Genomic DNA, 17,101 nt, shown 5'->3' on the forward strand with positions numbered 1-17,101 from the left:
GAGTCAACGAGAAACTGGAAGTGTTATAGTGTCAAATTTTAGGGGTTTGACTTTTGGGTAATTGGGCCTTTTTATTAATTAATATTAGTATTTAAAAAAATTAAAATTGAATTCTTTTATTTTTGTTTGAAAGTTTTAAAATGTACCTGCCTTAAATTGCTCCTACCGTTCTATGTTTATCTATGAAAAAAAAAAGTGTTCCTACCAACATTTATAATATAATTTTTAAATTTTATACTATATATAAGAGGATTCCATTCTTGAAACTAGACTTTTATATGATTCAAAAATATTCTCATTAATGAAGGGTAACTTCTCTTAGAAATAGGGTCATAAATGTCAATTAACATATTTCATTTTGAATTTAAAAGGAAAATTCCTAAAATTTAAGATTTTTTTTTTCCCCTTCACTTATAAAAATTTAGCTTTTTTTATTCATTTTTCATCTAAATAAAAGTAAAACACCCCTAATTAAAATAAATAATAAATTAAAAAAAAAAAAAACTAAGAGAAAAATGTTGTAAAACTAAGAGCACTCCTAAAATTTAGCATTTTTTTTCCCTCACGTTCATCTTATTTTTAAAAATATTAGAGTTACTGCTTATCTCTAAAGTTTATCATTTTTATTTGTTTAATAAATTCAAATTATTAACTTTTATCAAAAAATATATAAGAGCCTCTAAGCACATGCAACGCACGCACTTAGAGGCTATTATCAATATAATGAATTTTTCAAATATTGTTAGGAGTATAAATTGGTTAAAACATCTAAAATAATAAGAGAATATCTACCTAATGTTTGAAGATTGCTAATTTTAATATTATAATTTATTTATTCTTATATTAATTAATTTATTAAAATAATTATGTTAAAATGCAAAATATATCCTCTGAATTTGACCAATTCAATCAATTCAAAGAAGAATTTATTTATTTTCATATATAATTAGTATATTAAAATAATTAGACTAAAAATGCTGAATATACTCTCTAAATCCCACCAAAATTCATTTTAGTTCTTTAACTTTGCTTTTGTTGAATTGAGTTTTTTAATTTTCAAGTTTATTCAATTAAGGTTTTTTGTCACTTCCATTAAAGAATTACTGTTAGTTTTGACTTTCCCTTAAAAAATAAAAACAAAAAACTAATAAAGATTAATTTCCTTGAAAAAAAAAAATTATTTTGAAAGTTTCTATCAAATTAATGGAAATAAACGGAAGAACATCAAAAAATCCAGCAAACTTTCCCGGAAACCAAACAGAAAAAAAAAATAATAATAATAATAATAATAGAGAAGAAAAAGAACTTATAGTTCACTAATTTTCCTTCCAAATCTTGGCATTATCATCCACAAACACAATCACTAAATAAAAACCATCACAGTACAATTAAAATCTTCTCCCAAACTGCAAAAGCTATCGTATTTTGGATCAAAGAGAGAAGAGAGAGAGGTTGTCCTATAGGTGTGGCACCTTGATAAAGACTGGCCTCTGCAAGCTGAGGCTGTGCCATAGCTATGCCTCCTTGATTAGAATTGTTACTGTTCTTTTCCAAACTTAAAATATAAGATACATGACCCAACACCACAGTCACAAGCGAGAAAACGGCACCACTAGCAGAGAGTCCAGGATCCGCAACAGGGCATAGTACGAATGCATTCCCATTCACACTACTATTTTCTATAGAAGCAGTCATTCACAGAATAACCGCTAAGATAACTGTGAACCTGCTCGATTGTGAAATAGACTAAATCAATTGAAAACCAATATGTAAGTATGTAACTGACAAATACAAAAGCTAGCTATCTGCTAAACCTGAAGGTCTACACAAAGTAATTGGTAGTGCAGGGTGAAATCATTATTTTTGCAATGAAGAGAAAGGGGAAATGGAGATTAGAATTTTAGAAAGAACAAAGAATTTCAGAGATTAAGAAACATTCAACCATGCACTTCACTTCAAGTTCAAGACTAATCTTCAAAACACATGCAATCTCACATATGATGACTTTTCAACTCAAAAGGCACTTTTATGATGTGGCCTCTTTTCTCATTTCATGGTTTAAAAAATTGGAACGGTCAATTAGCCGAAAAGAGATCAAAATCCCAATTTTTACCAATTGAACCAGTGATTTTTCACAGTTGAACCGTCGATTTTTACATGATTAGTTGAGTGTTTAGTTCCCAATTGAACCAGCCGGTCTGATCCAATTTTTAAAATCATGGTCTTTCTTCATGCCTAAAAGCTTTTTATCAATTTGATTATCAAATCCATGTAATATCTTTAAATAACTTTATCACTATAATTTACCAAATGCTCCAAAAAGGGCTTTTATTTTTTCATAGGCTAATAGTGGGAGAGAGGGAAGTGAGGTTTGAATTACAAACCTGAGTTATCACAAAAGATGCCATCCTTATAGAGCTTTTCAATTTACTTTATCACAAAAGTTCAATAATTAAAACTCTACTTCGGACAACAATCCCAAGTAGCCCTGAACACCCCAAATATTTAGGTATTTGCCCAATAAAAACTGTAGTGATTGGTCATCAAAGAGGCACATAGGAGGTTCAATTGTTGAAAGTAATGTTATCAATTTCATTCCATTCCGACCATCAAATAAATTTTCACTCTAGTGACTAAACTGGTACACTTAATCCCATGTTTCACTTTTGCCTTTGTTCACGCCTCATTTTTCTATGAGTGTCAAAAGGCCCAAGCCTAAAAATCCAAACCCGTGAGCCGACAAAATTTGGGTAAAATAGCTCGGGTCATGCCCAAGCCCATAGCGAAGTTTGTAAGTGGATGTCTGCCACACGAGAAGGTATACCCTATATATATAGGAGTAGCCTGAAAAATATTCTACAACACACAAATTGAAGCATACAAATACTAGAACAGGATTGACAACTTAGGTTTAAAGAATACTATTAGAGTTAATTATGGAAGAGTCTTACATCCATGCAATCCTTAACTAATTAGTTAAAATCCGAGGCTACAGTCATTTTTGTTTAGGGGGTAGAGTTGTGACTAAGGAAGTCAATACCATACCGGAGGCTGTACTAGTTTGGCCAACGGTACGATATATTTCGAATACCGGTTAATACTGGTGTACTGTTTCAGGTTTACTGCATTATATATAAATATTATATAATTAAATTAATATATTTAATTAAAGGGTAAAGTCTTAAAAAAAAAAAAAAAAGTCAAATCCCTTTTCTTTCTTTCTTTTTTTTTTGTTTAATCCATACGGTATATTTCATAAGAAAAGAAAATTCCATATTACATAGGTATATATAGTTTTTTTTTAGTCTGACAGTGGAAATAACTCTAATGAATTTCTTTCTTTCTTTCTTTCTTTTTTCTTTTTTTTTTATGCAAAGCTTGAACTCTAATGAATTTCAAAGGAGAAATTGCACTTTACCCACCTGTGGTTTGGCCCATTTTAACAGTGCCCACATGTGGTTTAAAAGTTATCACTTAACCCACCTGAAGTGGCCTTCGTTAGACCCCCGTTACCCACCTCTGTCATTTCCTTTAAAAAATCCCCTTTACTATATAAGTCAAAATTAGAACCCAAATAGAACCCTAAAAGAAAGAACAAGCTCTCTCCCTCTCTCTCTACCTTAGAATCCCTAAAAATCCCCAAACCCATAATCCCTTTCTCTTTTCACTTAGATTGCCAAATTGAAATCTGACACTTGCAAGCAAGAAGGTGTATTGAAGCTTGGGTTTTCCTCTATATCAACTTTAGCCCAGTCTCCTTCACACTCTCCATCAAAGTCTCCAACACAAGCACCTACTCCTAAAGCTTTAGCGTCGTCGCCTACAGTTAGAAAGACTTCAGTGCTTGCTTTGTCTCCGGCAGTGGTGAATTTGAATAGATTGGTGGGTTTTTTTTTGCTGTTTTTTTTTTTTTACTCGCAAATCTAGATTTTTTTTTAGAGAACCTAGCAAAAGAAAGAGGGTTAAAGTTTTATTTTGTGATTGTTCTATGAAGAATTAAGTAGTGAATTTGAATAGTTTGCTGGTTTTTTTTTTGCAGATTTTTTTTTTTTTTACTTGCAAATCTGGGCTTTTTTTTTAGAGAACCTAGCAAAAGAAAGAGGGTTAGAGTTTTATTTTGTGATTGTTCTATGTAAAATTAAGTAGTGAATTTGAACAGATTGTTGGGTTTTTTTTTTTTACTTGCAAATTTGGGTTTTTTTTTTTTTTTTTTTAGAGAACCCAACAAAAGAAAGAGAGTTAGAGTTTTATTTTGTGATTGTTCTATGAAGAATTAAGTAGTGAATTTGAACAGATTGTTGGGTTTTTTTTTTTCGCAAATTTTTTTTTTACTTGCAAATCTGGGTTTTTTCTTAGAGAACCCAGCAAAAGAAAGAGGGTTAGAGTTTTATTTTGTGATTGTTCTATGAAGAATTAAGTAGTGAATTTGAACAGATTGTTGGGTTTTTTTTTTTACTTGCAAATCTAGGTTTTTTTTTTTAGAGAACCTAGCAAAAGAAAGAGGATTAGAGTTTTATTTTGTGATTGTTCTATGAAGAATTAAGTAATGAATTTGAACAGATTGCTAGGGTTTTTTTTTTGTAAATTTTTTTTTTTACTTGCAAATCTGGGTTTTTTTTAAAGAACCCAGCAAAAGAAAGAGGGTTAGAGTTTCATTTTGTGATTGTTCTATGAAGAATTAAGTAATGAATTCGAACAGATTGCTGGGTTTTTTTTTTTTTTTTTTGCAAATTTTTTTTTTTTTTACTTGCAAATCTGGGGTTTTTTTTAGAGAACCCAGCAAAAGAAAGAGGGTTAGAGTTTTATTCTGTGATTGTTCTATGAAGAATTAAGTAGTGAATTTGAATAGATTGCTGGGTTTTTTTTTTTTTACTTGCAAATCTAGGTTTTGTTTCGAGAACCTAACAAAAGAAAGAGGATTAGAGTTTTATTTTGTGATTGTTCTATGAAGAATTAAGTAGTCAATTTGAACAGATTGCTGGGTTTTTTTTTTGTAGATTTTTTTTTTTACTTGCAAATCTGGGTTTTCTTTAGAGAACCCAGCAAAATAAAGAGGGCAAACAAACAAACAAACAAACACAACACAACACGTGACACTCCCTTCGTCACTCTTTAGGTTGATCGTCATTTAATTTTCAACAACCCCCACCTACCTTCACTCTCTTTCCCTCTACATTTGGTCTTCTACTCCTCTTCTCTCATTATCTTCTCTTTCCCCTACATAGATCAGATCTAAACAGATGCTCTACATCTCTCTTTTTGTTGCATGAAGATTGAAGAACATAAGACATTGAAAACGGATCAACTACAGATTTCTCTCTCTCTCTCTCTCTCTCTCAACGTTGTGTAGCAAAATTGAAGAATTTTGTTTCAGTCCAGTATGAATTTACTGGCCAAAATTCAATATAAATCTCCGGTACAGCCGAAATGATCCAGTAAGGCCGGTATTTAAACCGGAACAAAACTACCTTGTTTCTGTACCGACGCAGGTACCGGTACGACAAATTTCGACCATACCGGCCAGTATGGTACAGAATTGACTTCCTTGGTTGTGACACTAATATATTGGTCAAGACAACCCCCATCACGCACACACATATATATACACTTTGATAAGTTATAAAAACACAAAAAAAAAAAAAAAAAAAAAAAAAAGACTGTAGTATTTTCAATCAAAATTATGTTTAATGACGATTTTTCATAAAATATATTCATCTTTTGTCATTTTCATGGTGAAATTCTTTAAAAGTTTCATTTTCAATTCAAATTATCAAATTGTATACCAAAGTGAGTAAAAGATATTTCAATTGAACTAATGAAATTTTCAAAAACATGAATGATCCAAAACTTGGAGGAACAAGTTTGGCTCCCAACATATTTGAAACTATATTTCTCTAACCCATTATGTGACAACTAAAAAGACATTTCATATGTACTTTTTAATCACAAGATTTTTTTTAATGAGTTAGCTTCTTATTTAATCACTATATAATTGGTTTAAAAAGATAGATCCAAACATGTTTAGTGCTAAACTTTATAAAAAATATAATATATAGGGAGCACATTTTACAATAAAAAATGAAAGAGAGAAAAATAAAGTATTGACTCTATAACTATTAGACTAATTATTTTTAAGAGTATCATTGGACTAACTCAAATATTTGGGGAGGGGGGAGGGGGAAGCATCCCACCCATGTGTGTACTTTTTTCCTTCATTTTATTCTATTTGAAATCATATTTACTATTACTTTTATATTTCAACAAGTCTAATCCCAAAAACTCAAAAAAAAAAAAAAAAGTCTAATCCCACAATAAATTTCAAAAAGAAAATTATAATAATTTTAGTGACAAATTATGATTGGTATAAAAAAAGTGACGTAAATTATGATCTATATAAAATTCATGATATTTATTTTGTTATGGCATTATTGTTTATACTCGAGCCTATCAAAGCACGGCTCCTCAGTTGACAAATGCTTTTAATTCAGACATTAATAGCCCTCAATAACAATAATATCTCAAAGGATAAGACAGAAACAATGTAATAAAGTTAGGGTCACAACAAAAAGTTCACAATAATTTGACAACATTAAATAGCCTATTACCTCACACATAACCATCACAATGTTTAGTTTAAAAAAATTAATACTAATTTAAAATTTCTGTGAAATTATTATGAATTTTTAATGTGTTACTAGCAATATTACTCAAAAAATGTTATACACAAGTAGTAAAAGAAATTTACCAGGATAAGATAAAGAAGATATGTGCTACGGTCCAATTACAGCTAGTAGGTTGAGGACCTCCTTGGCAACAAGAAATGCACCCGGTTGCAACACTTGTAATTTAGAGAGGCCAACCGTGCAGTTGACTTACTTGCCATAACTGGAAGTTCACAACGCAAGGATTTTGTTTATTATGTTACTCCTCCCGGTATTTTGTTAGATGTTTTAGCTTTTGATTGCGCTAGTGACAGCACACCTAATGTACTTGTTAATTCTGAAACTGCTGTAACTTTTGATACTCATTCCCTTGCGGGTTAGTTTGCAATAGACTCTTTGTTTAACCCAAAAAAAAAAATGTATGCAATATGGTAGAGCTTAACAAGATCGATCAATGCAAGTTAAGCGGATGACAAAGTCTTTAATTCCATGATTTCCATCTAAGTGAAAAGTTTAAAACTAATAATTGCCTAAGTGGATCAGTATATTTCATTGACACAATGAAGCACAGCAAGAAAAAAATATTACACGCTTCCATCAATGAGAGACATAAAAAGCAAGATGATAAAGAAAAAAAACCACAATCTTAAATAAATGAACCCATTAAAGAAAAAGCATAAGTGGGAACAAAAATCACAATGCTTAAACAGTTGGCTCCAACCGATGTTTTTCAAGGAAACATTCAGGGTTCAAGCCTCTTCTCTCTGGTTGTAACTATCGAATTAATAATAGAATCTTAATTCCATCTCTCAATGATACAATGAAGCAACACAGAGATGCGTAGTTTATCTTATAATCGAAGCATACATGATGCATCACCATGTCTAGTTGATTTGAATTGTAAAAGTTGTCTTAGATGACTTGCACGCACAAAATTCTGTAATTATATAAATGTATACATGTAAGGGACCAGATAAAGAAAATGTATAATTTCTTTTTAGCTATAAACTTTCTAGCAGCAGGCTATACTGTGAAAATAGATGAAAATGAAATGGTTTCTATTCAAAACTCTCTGAACCCAGACAAATTTGGTTCTTTCTAAAATAATCTCAAAGTGCAGATAAAATAAAAGTGCTGCTGAAACCCTAAAAAATAAATTTTAAAATAAAAAAAGGTACTATTTTTGGATACATTTTATAGGTATGTCAGTAGCTAGGGAAGCTTTTGTGCTATTAGCATAAGGGAAAACCAAAAGTGGATGAAGAAGGTTGACTGGTTGAGTGACTAAGCTAGGGAAGGCAAAGGTAACCATTAAACTAATTAGAAGACATATTCAGTAATGGAATTTATTCCGCTTCCTTGAATCAGATGAAGCTGCTGGACCAATACTAAAATCCACAACTCATGCATGTTTATCAGACACAGACACACAACTATCTGCAAAACACAACACAAAGCGGCAAAGCCAAACTTCAATTAACCAAACCAATAAACAACTGATCAAATTCCACATATAGCAAATGCGTACGTTTATTACATAAGCATCATACTCTCCCATTCATGATATACAACGTGTTCTTGAGTAACCTATTGTGGGAACTTAGTATGTCCCATAGGCATGTCTCCTTGATTAGGAACAGCAGGATTGTCCCATTGGTATTGAGGTTGTCCTATAGGCGTGGCTCCTTGAAAAATACTAGTCCCCCCTGCAAACTGAGGTTGTGCCATAGCTATGTCTCCTTGAAAAAGATTGTTACTGTTCTTTTGCAAACTTAAAATATAAGAAGCAAGACCCAAAACCACACTTACAAGGCACAAAATGGCACCCGCAGCAAAGACTCCAGGTGGAGTAACATCGCACGGGACGGTTGAGTCGTTATAACTATTGTATAAAGAAGCAAGCCATAACACAATAGCCGCTATGACAACTGTAATCCTGCTCGATTGTGAAATAGACTAAATCAATTGAAAAGTGAAAATCAATATGCAATGGATAATGTAACTGATATAAGCTAAACAAATTGAGTGAAGGATGACATGAAAATAACAAAGAAGTTTGGAGATAAAGAAACATTCAACAATGCACTTCATTTGCAAAAGTTGTTCACAAAATTCACGTAGCCCATTTCACAAGAGATCAAGTCGGAAGGGTATCTCTGAGAGTTGAATTGTAACATTTCTTCTCAAAAAAAAAAAAAAAAAAATTGAATTGTAACAATTTTGAAATTATAAGATAGATATTGAAGAATTTAAAAACTCAAAGATATAATTTAAAACTACCTTATTAAAGGTCTTCTGGCTTTGCGTTAAGGCTCCCTTAGGGGGTTTACAGTTCTTTAGCATGTTGATGATAATTTTAAAAAAGCTCCTTAAAGCTGAAAAATTGCATTAAGTTAAATTGGGGAATCTGAATGCTGCCAAATAAAAAATTGTGAAACGTTTGAATTTAATGGAAAATAATGAATTAACATAATGTCCATATTTGTATTTCAAAATGACACCAAATTTCTACCCACTTTGTGATTGGTGTATAATAAAGTGATGGTAGTTGTAAGTTTATATGAAAGTGATATTACACTATAATGTGCCACATCAATAAATTACAAAAATAATTGTAATACATTTCGTGTTTGAAGAGAAATCATATGTCCCACTTTTTGTGTTCTACTTTATACTAAAACTTATCAAAACCAAAAGTCTTCAGTTGAAAAATGCTCTAGTTCATATATGCCTCATTAACAATAGGTGAAAATATCGTTCTAGTTCCTATATTTTGGGATCATTGTCAATTTGGTCCTTATATTTTGATAGCAGTTAATTTGGTTTCTATTATTTTCCACTTGCAACCAATTTGGCCCAATTGTCAACTCACTAATAGAAATTGACTGCAAGTTAAAAATAACAAAACCAAGTTAACTGGTACCAAAATATAGGGACCAAAATCGTATTTTAGACTTAACAATAAGATTTATTCAAAAAATAATAATAATAAAACTTTAATAAAGTTTTATCAGCAAGTAGTGAAAGAAAGTTACCAGGAAAAGACAAAGCAGATCTGTGCTTCTATCCAGTTAGAGCTATTGGGATGAGAACCTCTTTTACAACAACAACAAATACACCCAGTTGCAACACTCATAATTATTTGAGCTAAAATAATAGCCAGTAGTGCAACTAGACCAAGAGCTGTAGCTGGACTCTGTGGGCGTACACAATTGGAGCCGTTAAACATCACCTGAGACATCTGTAAACAAAAATTTCTTGTTTAGAAGCCCTTGATGAATGTCAAAAGATTGACGTAACAAAAGTTTAAGAACCTTTCATTTTTTTTTTTTTTTTTTAAGAAAGTTTCAACCTATGGCGTGATAGCTCTTTTATCATCAGACAAGATATCAATCGGTTTTTTAGTATAGGCGGAGATTGAACCCCAGATCTCTTATTCAACCATCAAAGACTTTACCAATTGAACTAATCGGAACTCACAAAAGTTAAGAACCTAATTCTAACCATTCTAGGTAAATTTTATTAATAACCATAGGAACACGCCCAATTTTACACCCAACTAGTGTGTCCAATTGTCATCAATGCATGATAAAAAATTTGTTAGTAATAGACCCCATTTGAAACCGATGTAACTTTCATTATAAGTTTGACAACTCAACGGGGTGTGAAATTGAATAAATCCGTACCATCATTGAATTTTTATTGACACCCAAAATTTGAAAGTAAACCCCAACCCAAACCAAGTAAGCATGGGCCTCAAGTAAGCACGGAGAACCCATGAATAAAACCGTGAAAGAATAATCTGGTATCCACAACTGGGAATTGTAGCCCAGGAATGGGAATAAGAAGAGGGCCTTGAATAAAGTGCAAAGGGTCAAAAAATGGATGCAAGGCAGGGGATCTTGAATGAGATTATTGCTCTGAAGCCCAAGAAGAAATGGGCCAGAAGATCCACAGAAGTAGTGCAGAGCATTTTCAGGGTTGGATCGGGTTCAGACCCAAACAGAAAACAAACCTGACATAGTTGACCCGAAACTTGAACAAACCTGACATAGTTGACCCAAACAGAAAACAAACCTGACATAGTCTCAGGCGGGTCTCTCTTTTTTTTCTTTTTTTTTAAATAATTTTTCTAGGGTATAATTCATTATTTTTTTTCTTTCTTCCTTGAATGTAGTTGACAAAGCATGTTTCTTTCCTTAGACATCCATTTTAAGAATTTGAATCTTAAAAACCAATATGGAAATTATAGGATTTTAATAAGTTGTTTGAAAAATGATATTGAATTTGCATTAGGAAATTTTATTATCTCCTTAATTTAATTTCCTCAAAATGAGCAATCAAATTTCAAATTCAAAGACCCTCAATAGAAAGCATGCTGATTAGATTAGTATTCTGTAAACTTCCTAATCTACCACATTTCATTTAGCCTGTCCTTTTGGATTTGCAAATCGACGTGAGGTGGAATCTCTTAATTGAAACTATGAAATTAAGCTCATATAAGTTTTCATTCTCTATATCTTTGTTATTTTTGTAATTAATTAGTTTTTTTTTTTTTTTTTGGTGTACATTTTATTTGGGATTTGCTATTATTTTTGTTGAGAAATTAATTAGTTATTTTCAATTCAATTGGTAAATTTATATCGTATTTCCAAATATAATCGGGTTAGTCCAATTTAAGATTTTAAATTCAAATTTAAGTTGATATTTCTATTGAGAAAGTTTTTAATAAGTAATTAAATATTTTTTTAAATAAGTTGGGTCATTAATATCAAGAGATTTTCTTTTAAGGTTTATTTAAAATTTGAATTGAAAATAAAATATGGAAAATATAAAAGATGATAGAATCTTAAAAGAGGAGATTAGGTCAAGTTTTAAATGGAAAAAGAAAATAAGAGAGAAATTTATAATAGGAATTGCTTTTTTATTTATAATTGAAAATAAAAATATACAATTTCAAAAGTCAATTTTTGGGGGGTGACTTTGAGAGCACTATATTAGCAAAACCACCCCAAAAAAAAGGGAATAAAACCCTTTTTCGTCTCTACATTTTCACACGATTCTCACTTTTGTTCCTAACTTTTTTTTTTTTTCACCGCTTTTAGTCCCTAAAATCAAAAAAGCGATCTCGTTTTTGTCCCTAACGTCAGTGCCCTAACGGCAAAGTTCTAGGTGGCAGACGGAACACCTTATTAGCTGACGTGGCACTGATGTGGCAATTAAAATATTATTAAAAAATATTATTTGACATTTTTATATGCCACGTCAGCATTTTAATTTTTTATAAAAATCCATGTCAAAAAATTTAAACCAAAAAGAAAATAAATTAAAAAACAAAACTTAAATTAAAAACACAAACCCAAACAGATCTAACACAAACTCAGATCTAACACAAACCCAGAAATAAAGAAAATTATAAACAAACATTAAAACCTAAATAAAATATATAAAACCAAAATTTTATTTTCTTATCTCTATCTCCCTCTCGGGTCAAACTCCTCTCTCTCCCTCTTGGCTTTCTCTTATTTCTTTTTATCTTTAAGTTCAAGTTGCAGATTTTGGGATATGGCTTTGATCTGGGTTTAGAGAAAGAGAGGCCGAGATGTGGTGGTTTGGATTTGGGTAGAGAGATAGGGGCTGAGATCGACAGTGGTTTGGATTTGGGTTTAGAGAGAGGGGCTAAGATTGGCAGTGATTTGGAGCAGATCAAGGGGAAGGAACCTCTGAACCGGCCCTTTCGCTTTTCGGGTTTTTCCTCGACCAACGCCGAGCAGAGCAAGGGGCGTTTTCTGTAGGTATCTGACCCAATCTTCATCAACAACGAGCAGAGGAAGGATTAACGGAAAGTCGCCTATTTCGATTTGAGAATATTGGGGCTTTTGGTTTGTTTTTCCTGTGGGTTTCTAACTCGATATTCATCAACAAATCATTTTCTCTCTCACACAATTCAACCGGTCTAGATTTTTTGTGTTTGTTTCCCAAGAAAATTTATAGGTTTGAAGGTTAAGGTTTACCTTGTTGATTGGTTTGGTTGTTGGGTTTATTGGTTTTCTAGGTTTGGTTGTTTTGCTAGAGATTTGGGTTTGGTTCTTTGTTGGAGATTGATTTTGCAAGAGATTTAGGTTTAAGAGTTGTAACTACAACTGTAACTGCAACCTCACCTATCTAGGTTTGAAACATTTTGCAGGGGATCGATTTTTCTTTGCTTTGCTCTGTGTATTTGCAAGTTTGTTTACTAAGAAAATGAAAGAAAAGAAAAAAGAAATCTTAAATATTTTAATTTTCTGGGCAAGAAACATGTTAGGGGAAGAACGTGAAAAATGAACAACTATGTTCTTCCGAAAAACTAATGAAATTTTTTATATATTTTATTTAGGTTTTAATGTTTGTTTTTAATTTTCCTTATTTCTGGGTTTGTGTTAGATCTGAGTTTGTTTTAGATTTGTCTGGGTTTGTGTTTTTAATTTAAGTTTTTTTTTTTTTATTTTTTTTTTTTTTTTTGGTTTAAATTTTCTGACATGGCTTTATATAAAAAAATTAAAATGCTGACGTGGCATATAAAAATGCCAAATAATATTTTTTAATAATATTTTAATTGCCACATCAGTGCCACGTTAGCGCCACGTCAACTAATAAGGTGTTTCATCTGCCACCTAGGACTTTGTCGTTAGGGCACTGACAGTAGGAACAAAAATGAGATCGCTTTTTTGATTTTAGGGACTAAAAGCAGTGAAAAAAAAAGTTAGGGACCAAAGTGAGAATCGTGTGAAAATGTAGGGATGAAAAAGGGTTTTATCCCAAAAAAATCGATCAGGTTGGGTTAAACCCGAATCCAACCCGAAAAATATATAAGAGCAAGACCCCAAACCTGACCTGAACTTCCACCTGACCCGGACAGAACCTTCAGTTCGGTCGGGTCGAGCGGGTTCAGATGGAGGAGATAGTCATGAAAGTCTAGAACTCCATGTGAAAGAACCTAAAAGGGAAAGGGACAAACAAAACAACACAGTTCTATCAGAACAAGAACAATCCACAAATCCCCAAAATAGGGAAGATGTCATCCATGAATCATGTATCAGTACTCTTTAGGTAAGGGTAGATGGTTCGGTTGGAGCAAGCAGCAAGAGCCTCAACAAAAAGCAAAAAAACTCTCTATCAGTATGCTATAGAGATACTAACAAGATCATCATCAGTGGGAGTTAATAGTTGATAGAAAAGAGTCTTTAATTCCATCTAAGCAAGCAAGTTTAAAACCAACAATTGCCTAAGTAAAGTGAATGTATTTCACACAGTGAAGCAAGCAACACAAGAAAATGCGTACACAAGTTTAAAATTGAAAATATTACACACTTTCAATGATTCATCATTGATAAAGAAAAAACAACAACAAAATTAAACAAACCCATTAAAGGAAAAAAAAAAAAAAAAAAAAAAGCAAAACTCACTTATATATTATTTTTTGCTTACCTTAATCTTTGTAGCCTCAGCAACAAAACCAAGAATAACTGATGAGAGCCCTAAGACTCCGACAACAGCACATATCACCACCACCCTTCGCTCCATCTTAGCTCTCTCTCTTAAAAAAATAAAGGACTCTCCTCTCTAGAAGTTCTAAATAGTTTTAGTCTCAGTGAATTGGTTAACCAATGTTGTTGGTGAGTTTTTTCTTTTTGCTGAATTGTGGATGAGTATCAGTCACTTGAAGTATGAAATAAACACTACCCCTTATTATAATGTGGAAGGTTGAAAGAATAAGGAAGAAGACGTGGGCCAAAATGGCCAAATGGCCATAAAATCCTAACTATCTAGTTAGTAGTTCTAATTATCAAACTATATTATTTACTAGCATCTCGAGTCTTAAAGACTCAATTTTGGTCTATAAATCGAGTCTCTAAGGCTCGATTTATAAACCAAAAAAATTTAAAAAAATTTCAACTTGTTCAACTCTCAAGTCTCTCATACAAGCCAAAATACACAAAAAAAAAAAATTTAAGAAATCCAAAAACACAACAATCAAATCAAAGGGAGAAAGAATTAAATCAGATAAGAGAGGCGACTTGCCCAGAACATATCAGAGAAGAACCCAGAGAAAAAAGAAAAAAAAAAAAAAAAGAAGAAAAAAAACCAAAAACAGAAAGAGAGAAGAACTTGGATTGGTCGGCCTGGGTCGCCGTGCACCGCGCTGCCTGGCCTGGGTTGCGCACGATGCTCGTGGCCTGGCCTGGGTCGCGCACGGTGCGCGTGGCCTGGCCTGGGTCGCGCCTCTCTCTCTATTTCTGGATTTTTTTTTTTTTTCTCTAGATTCTTCTGGGTTGTTCTTTGAAATTTATAAGGTTTGTAAATCGAGTCTTAGAGACTCAATTTTTATGTGACCACGTGGAAAAATATGTCACATCGAAAATGATTAGACCATGAAAATCGAGTCCCTGAGACTCAATTTATAGGCCAAAATCGAGTTTTTTAGACTCAAGATGCTAGTAAATAATATAGTTTGGTAACTAGAACTACTAACTACATAGTTAAGATTTTATGGCCATTTGGCCATTTTGGCGAAGACGTGTAAAGATGGATTATTACCAAGTCTTGTGGGAATTATCCAAAAACAATGTTAAATTAGAAATCTTTGTGTGATCCAAATAGAAACTTCGTTCGCATAAATTATTCAGAGCAGTGGTCCACCAACGTCCAACCCATCTGATAATATCTCCCTTGGCTTTGGTTGATAAAGTAAAGAACCAATTGGTCAAAACATGTGGGGTTGAAGAAATTATCTCTGGTAGGACCTGTCAAAATGTTTCGGTTGAAAATGTAATTGGCATGGCATCCACGAAAAAAAAAAAATATATATATATATATATATATATAACTAACCTTTTTTAAAAAATATATGGATAGGAATGTTGTATTATAAAATCATTTATATTGAAGGGTAATTATTAGGTAATCCCATAATATAATAAATGTGTACTCTATCATTTCACATAACTGTGGGTCTCACTAATTAATTATGGTGGGACTCAAAATCCATGTGAGAAGGAGTACGCATTTATGATACTGCCGAAGTATACAACAATTTTCCTATATTGAAAGTGTTCATGAGTTACCACCGTACACCCTTGGTGTAATGGTCACTCCACAAGTATAATTGTTTGTGGGGTGTGGGGGGTAAAGGTCGAGGTTCAAGTCTCTAAAAGAGAACTTCACACACATATACACTTGGATTAGGTTAAAGTAGAAATTTTATCTTGTATAAAAAAAATGTTCATAAGTCGTATGATACTAATGTACCAATTTCGTATTAATTATATCATATTATAAACGGTAAGGTTCAATCGTTGAACTTCAAATTATTTTTTTTTCCCAAAATAATTCTCTAAAAAATAGCTGGCAGTAAGTCTTGTTAGGAAAGCCTAGATCTTGGGGTTTAGTTTGGTCAGAGAGATAGAGTTGTTAGCCAGCAGGACTCTCTCTTCCCTCTTCAAAACCCTAGCAATTACCATCTCAAAACCCTAAACTTAACTTCACTTTAGGATTCAAAAAATAAAAATAAAAAAATAAAAAAGAAGAGAGACTCACATAAAAAAAATTAAAAAATTAAAAAATTAAAAAAAAAATTAGGATTGAGAAAAAGAGAGAGAGACTACTATTAGGCCTCTCTTCCCTCCTCAAAACCCATCAATTACCACCTCGAAACCCTAAACTTAATTTGGCAAGGCAATGTTCTATCTTTTTTATTTGCTTTCATCTGCGTCTGAGATTTTCTTTCTATCTTATTCTTTTGTTATGTTTAGAATTGATTTTTTTTTGAGTTTTTGGATTAATCTCCATATTTATATTGACATTGACATTGTTTTTGTGGGTTTGGTTTTTAGGTTGAAATTTCTAATAATTATTTTATATTGTATATGGCAAATGAAATATCTCTATTATTTCGTGCATTGCACAGGTTAGCGACTAGTTGTATTATGAAAGCATTTATATTGATCGTGTTCATGAGTCATATGATACTAATGTACCAGTTTCGTATTAATTATATCATATTATAAACGGTAAGGTTCAACTGTTGAACTTTAATTTTTGTTTTTTCCCCCAAAAAATTCTCTAAAAAAATAGCCAGCAGTAAGTCTTGTTGGGAAAGCCTAGATCTTGGGGTTTAGTTTGGTCGGAAAGATAGAGTTGTTATCTATTTTGAAGAAAGTGACTGGGGAGGGAAAGCGAGTAGAGAAAAAGAGGGGGAGAGTGACTGAGTCAATGAGAAACCGGAAATGTTGTAGTGTCAAATTTTAGGGGTTTGACTTTTGGATAATCGCCTTTTTTTGTTTTTTTTTTTAAATGAATTATTTTATTTTTGTTTGAAAGTTTTAAAATGTACCTACCGTTCTACGTTTATCTATGAAAAAAAAAGTAATTTTTAAGTGTACCTCCCGTTCTACGTTCTA

At 32.1% G+C, this 17,101-nt stretch overlaps 2 protein-coding genes and 1 long non-coding RNA gene across 4 annotated transcripts in view; all 3 read right to left on the minus strand.

Annotated features, from left to right (window-relative positions):
* The window catches only part of LOC126700202 (protein MODIFYING WALL LIGNIN-2-like), a 54,350-nt gene that overhangs the window by 27,099 nt on the left and 10,150 nt on the right, over window positions 1-17,101 (minus strand). The gene's annotated exons all lie outside the window — the stretch shown is intronic.
* LOC126700205 (uncharacterized) lies at window positions 1,290-6,872 on the minus strand. Its single transcript, XR_007647081.1, has 2 exons — window positions 6,746-6,872; window positions 1,290-1,726 (listed from the first exon to the last, which is right to left on the minus strand). It is a non-coding gene; the product is annotated as an uncharacterized LOC126700205 (long non-coding RNA).
* On the minus strand, window positions 8,101-14,417 carry LOC126700201 (protein VASCULATURE COMPLEXITY AND CONNECTIVITY-like). 2 transcript variants are annotated; one of them, XR_007647078.1, is made up of 4 exons: window positions 14,130-14,416; window positions 9,698-9,903; window positions 8,943-9,037; window positions 8,101-8,598 (listed from the first exon to the last, which is right to left on the minus strand). XR_007647078.1 is itself a non-coding variant. In XM_050398233.1 (3 exons), the coding sequence occupies exons 1-3, from the start codon at window positions 14,223-14,225 to the stop codon at window positions 8,250-8,252; spliced, it is 651 nt and encodes a 216-aa protein (XP_050254190.1). In that variant the 5' UTR covers window positions 14,226-14,417; the 3' UTR covers window positions 8,101-8,249. The 2 variants fall into 2 exon arrangements, 1 of the variants encoding a protein (XP_050254190.1); XM_050398233.1 differs by lacking the exon at window positions 8,943-9,037 and having other exon boundaries at window positions 14,130-14,417.

Source organism: Quercus robur, chromosome 9 (genome assembly GCF_932294415.1).
Source record: "Quercus robur chromosome 9, dhQueRobu3.1, whole genome shotgun sequence".
NCBI lineage: Eukaryota > Viridiplantae > Streptophyta > Magnoliopsida > Fagales > Fagaceae > Quercus > Quercus robur.

Bases quoted from the DNA above. Each gene is read 5' to 3' on its own strand.
- LOC126700201 (XM_050398233.1), bottom strand. From the start codon at position 14,225: ATGGAGCGAAGGGTGGTGGTGATATGTGCTGTTGTCGGAGTCTTAGGG. The intron at 9,904-14,129 runs GTAAGCAAAAAA...TTTTGTTTACAG, and splicing joins CTGAGGCTACAAAGATTAAG to ATGTCTCAGGTGATGTTTAA. The intron at 8,599-9,697 runs GTAACTTTCTTT...ACAATCGAGCAG, and splicing joins ATCTGCTTTGTCTTTTCCTG to GATTACAGTTGTCATAGCGG.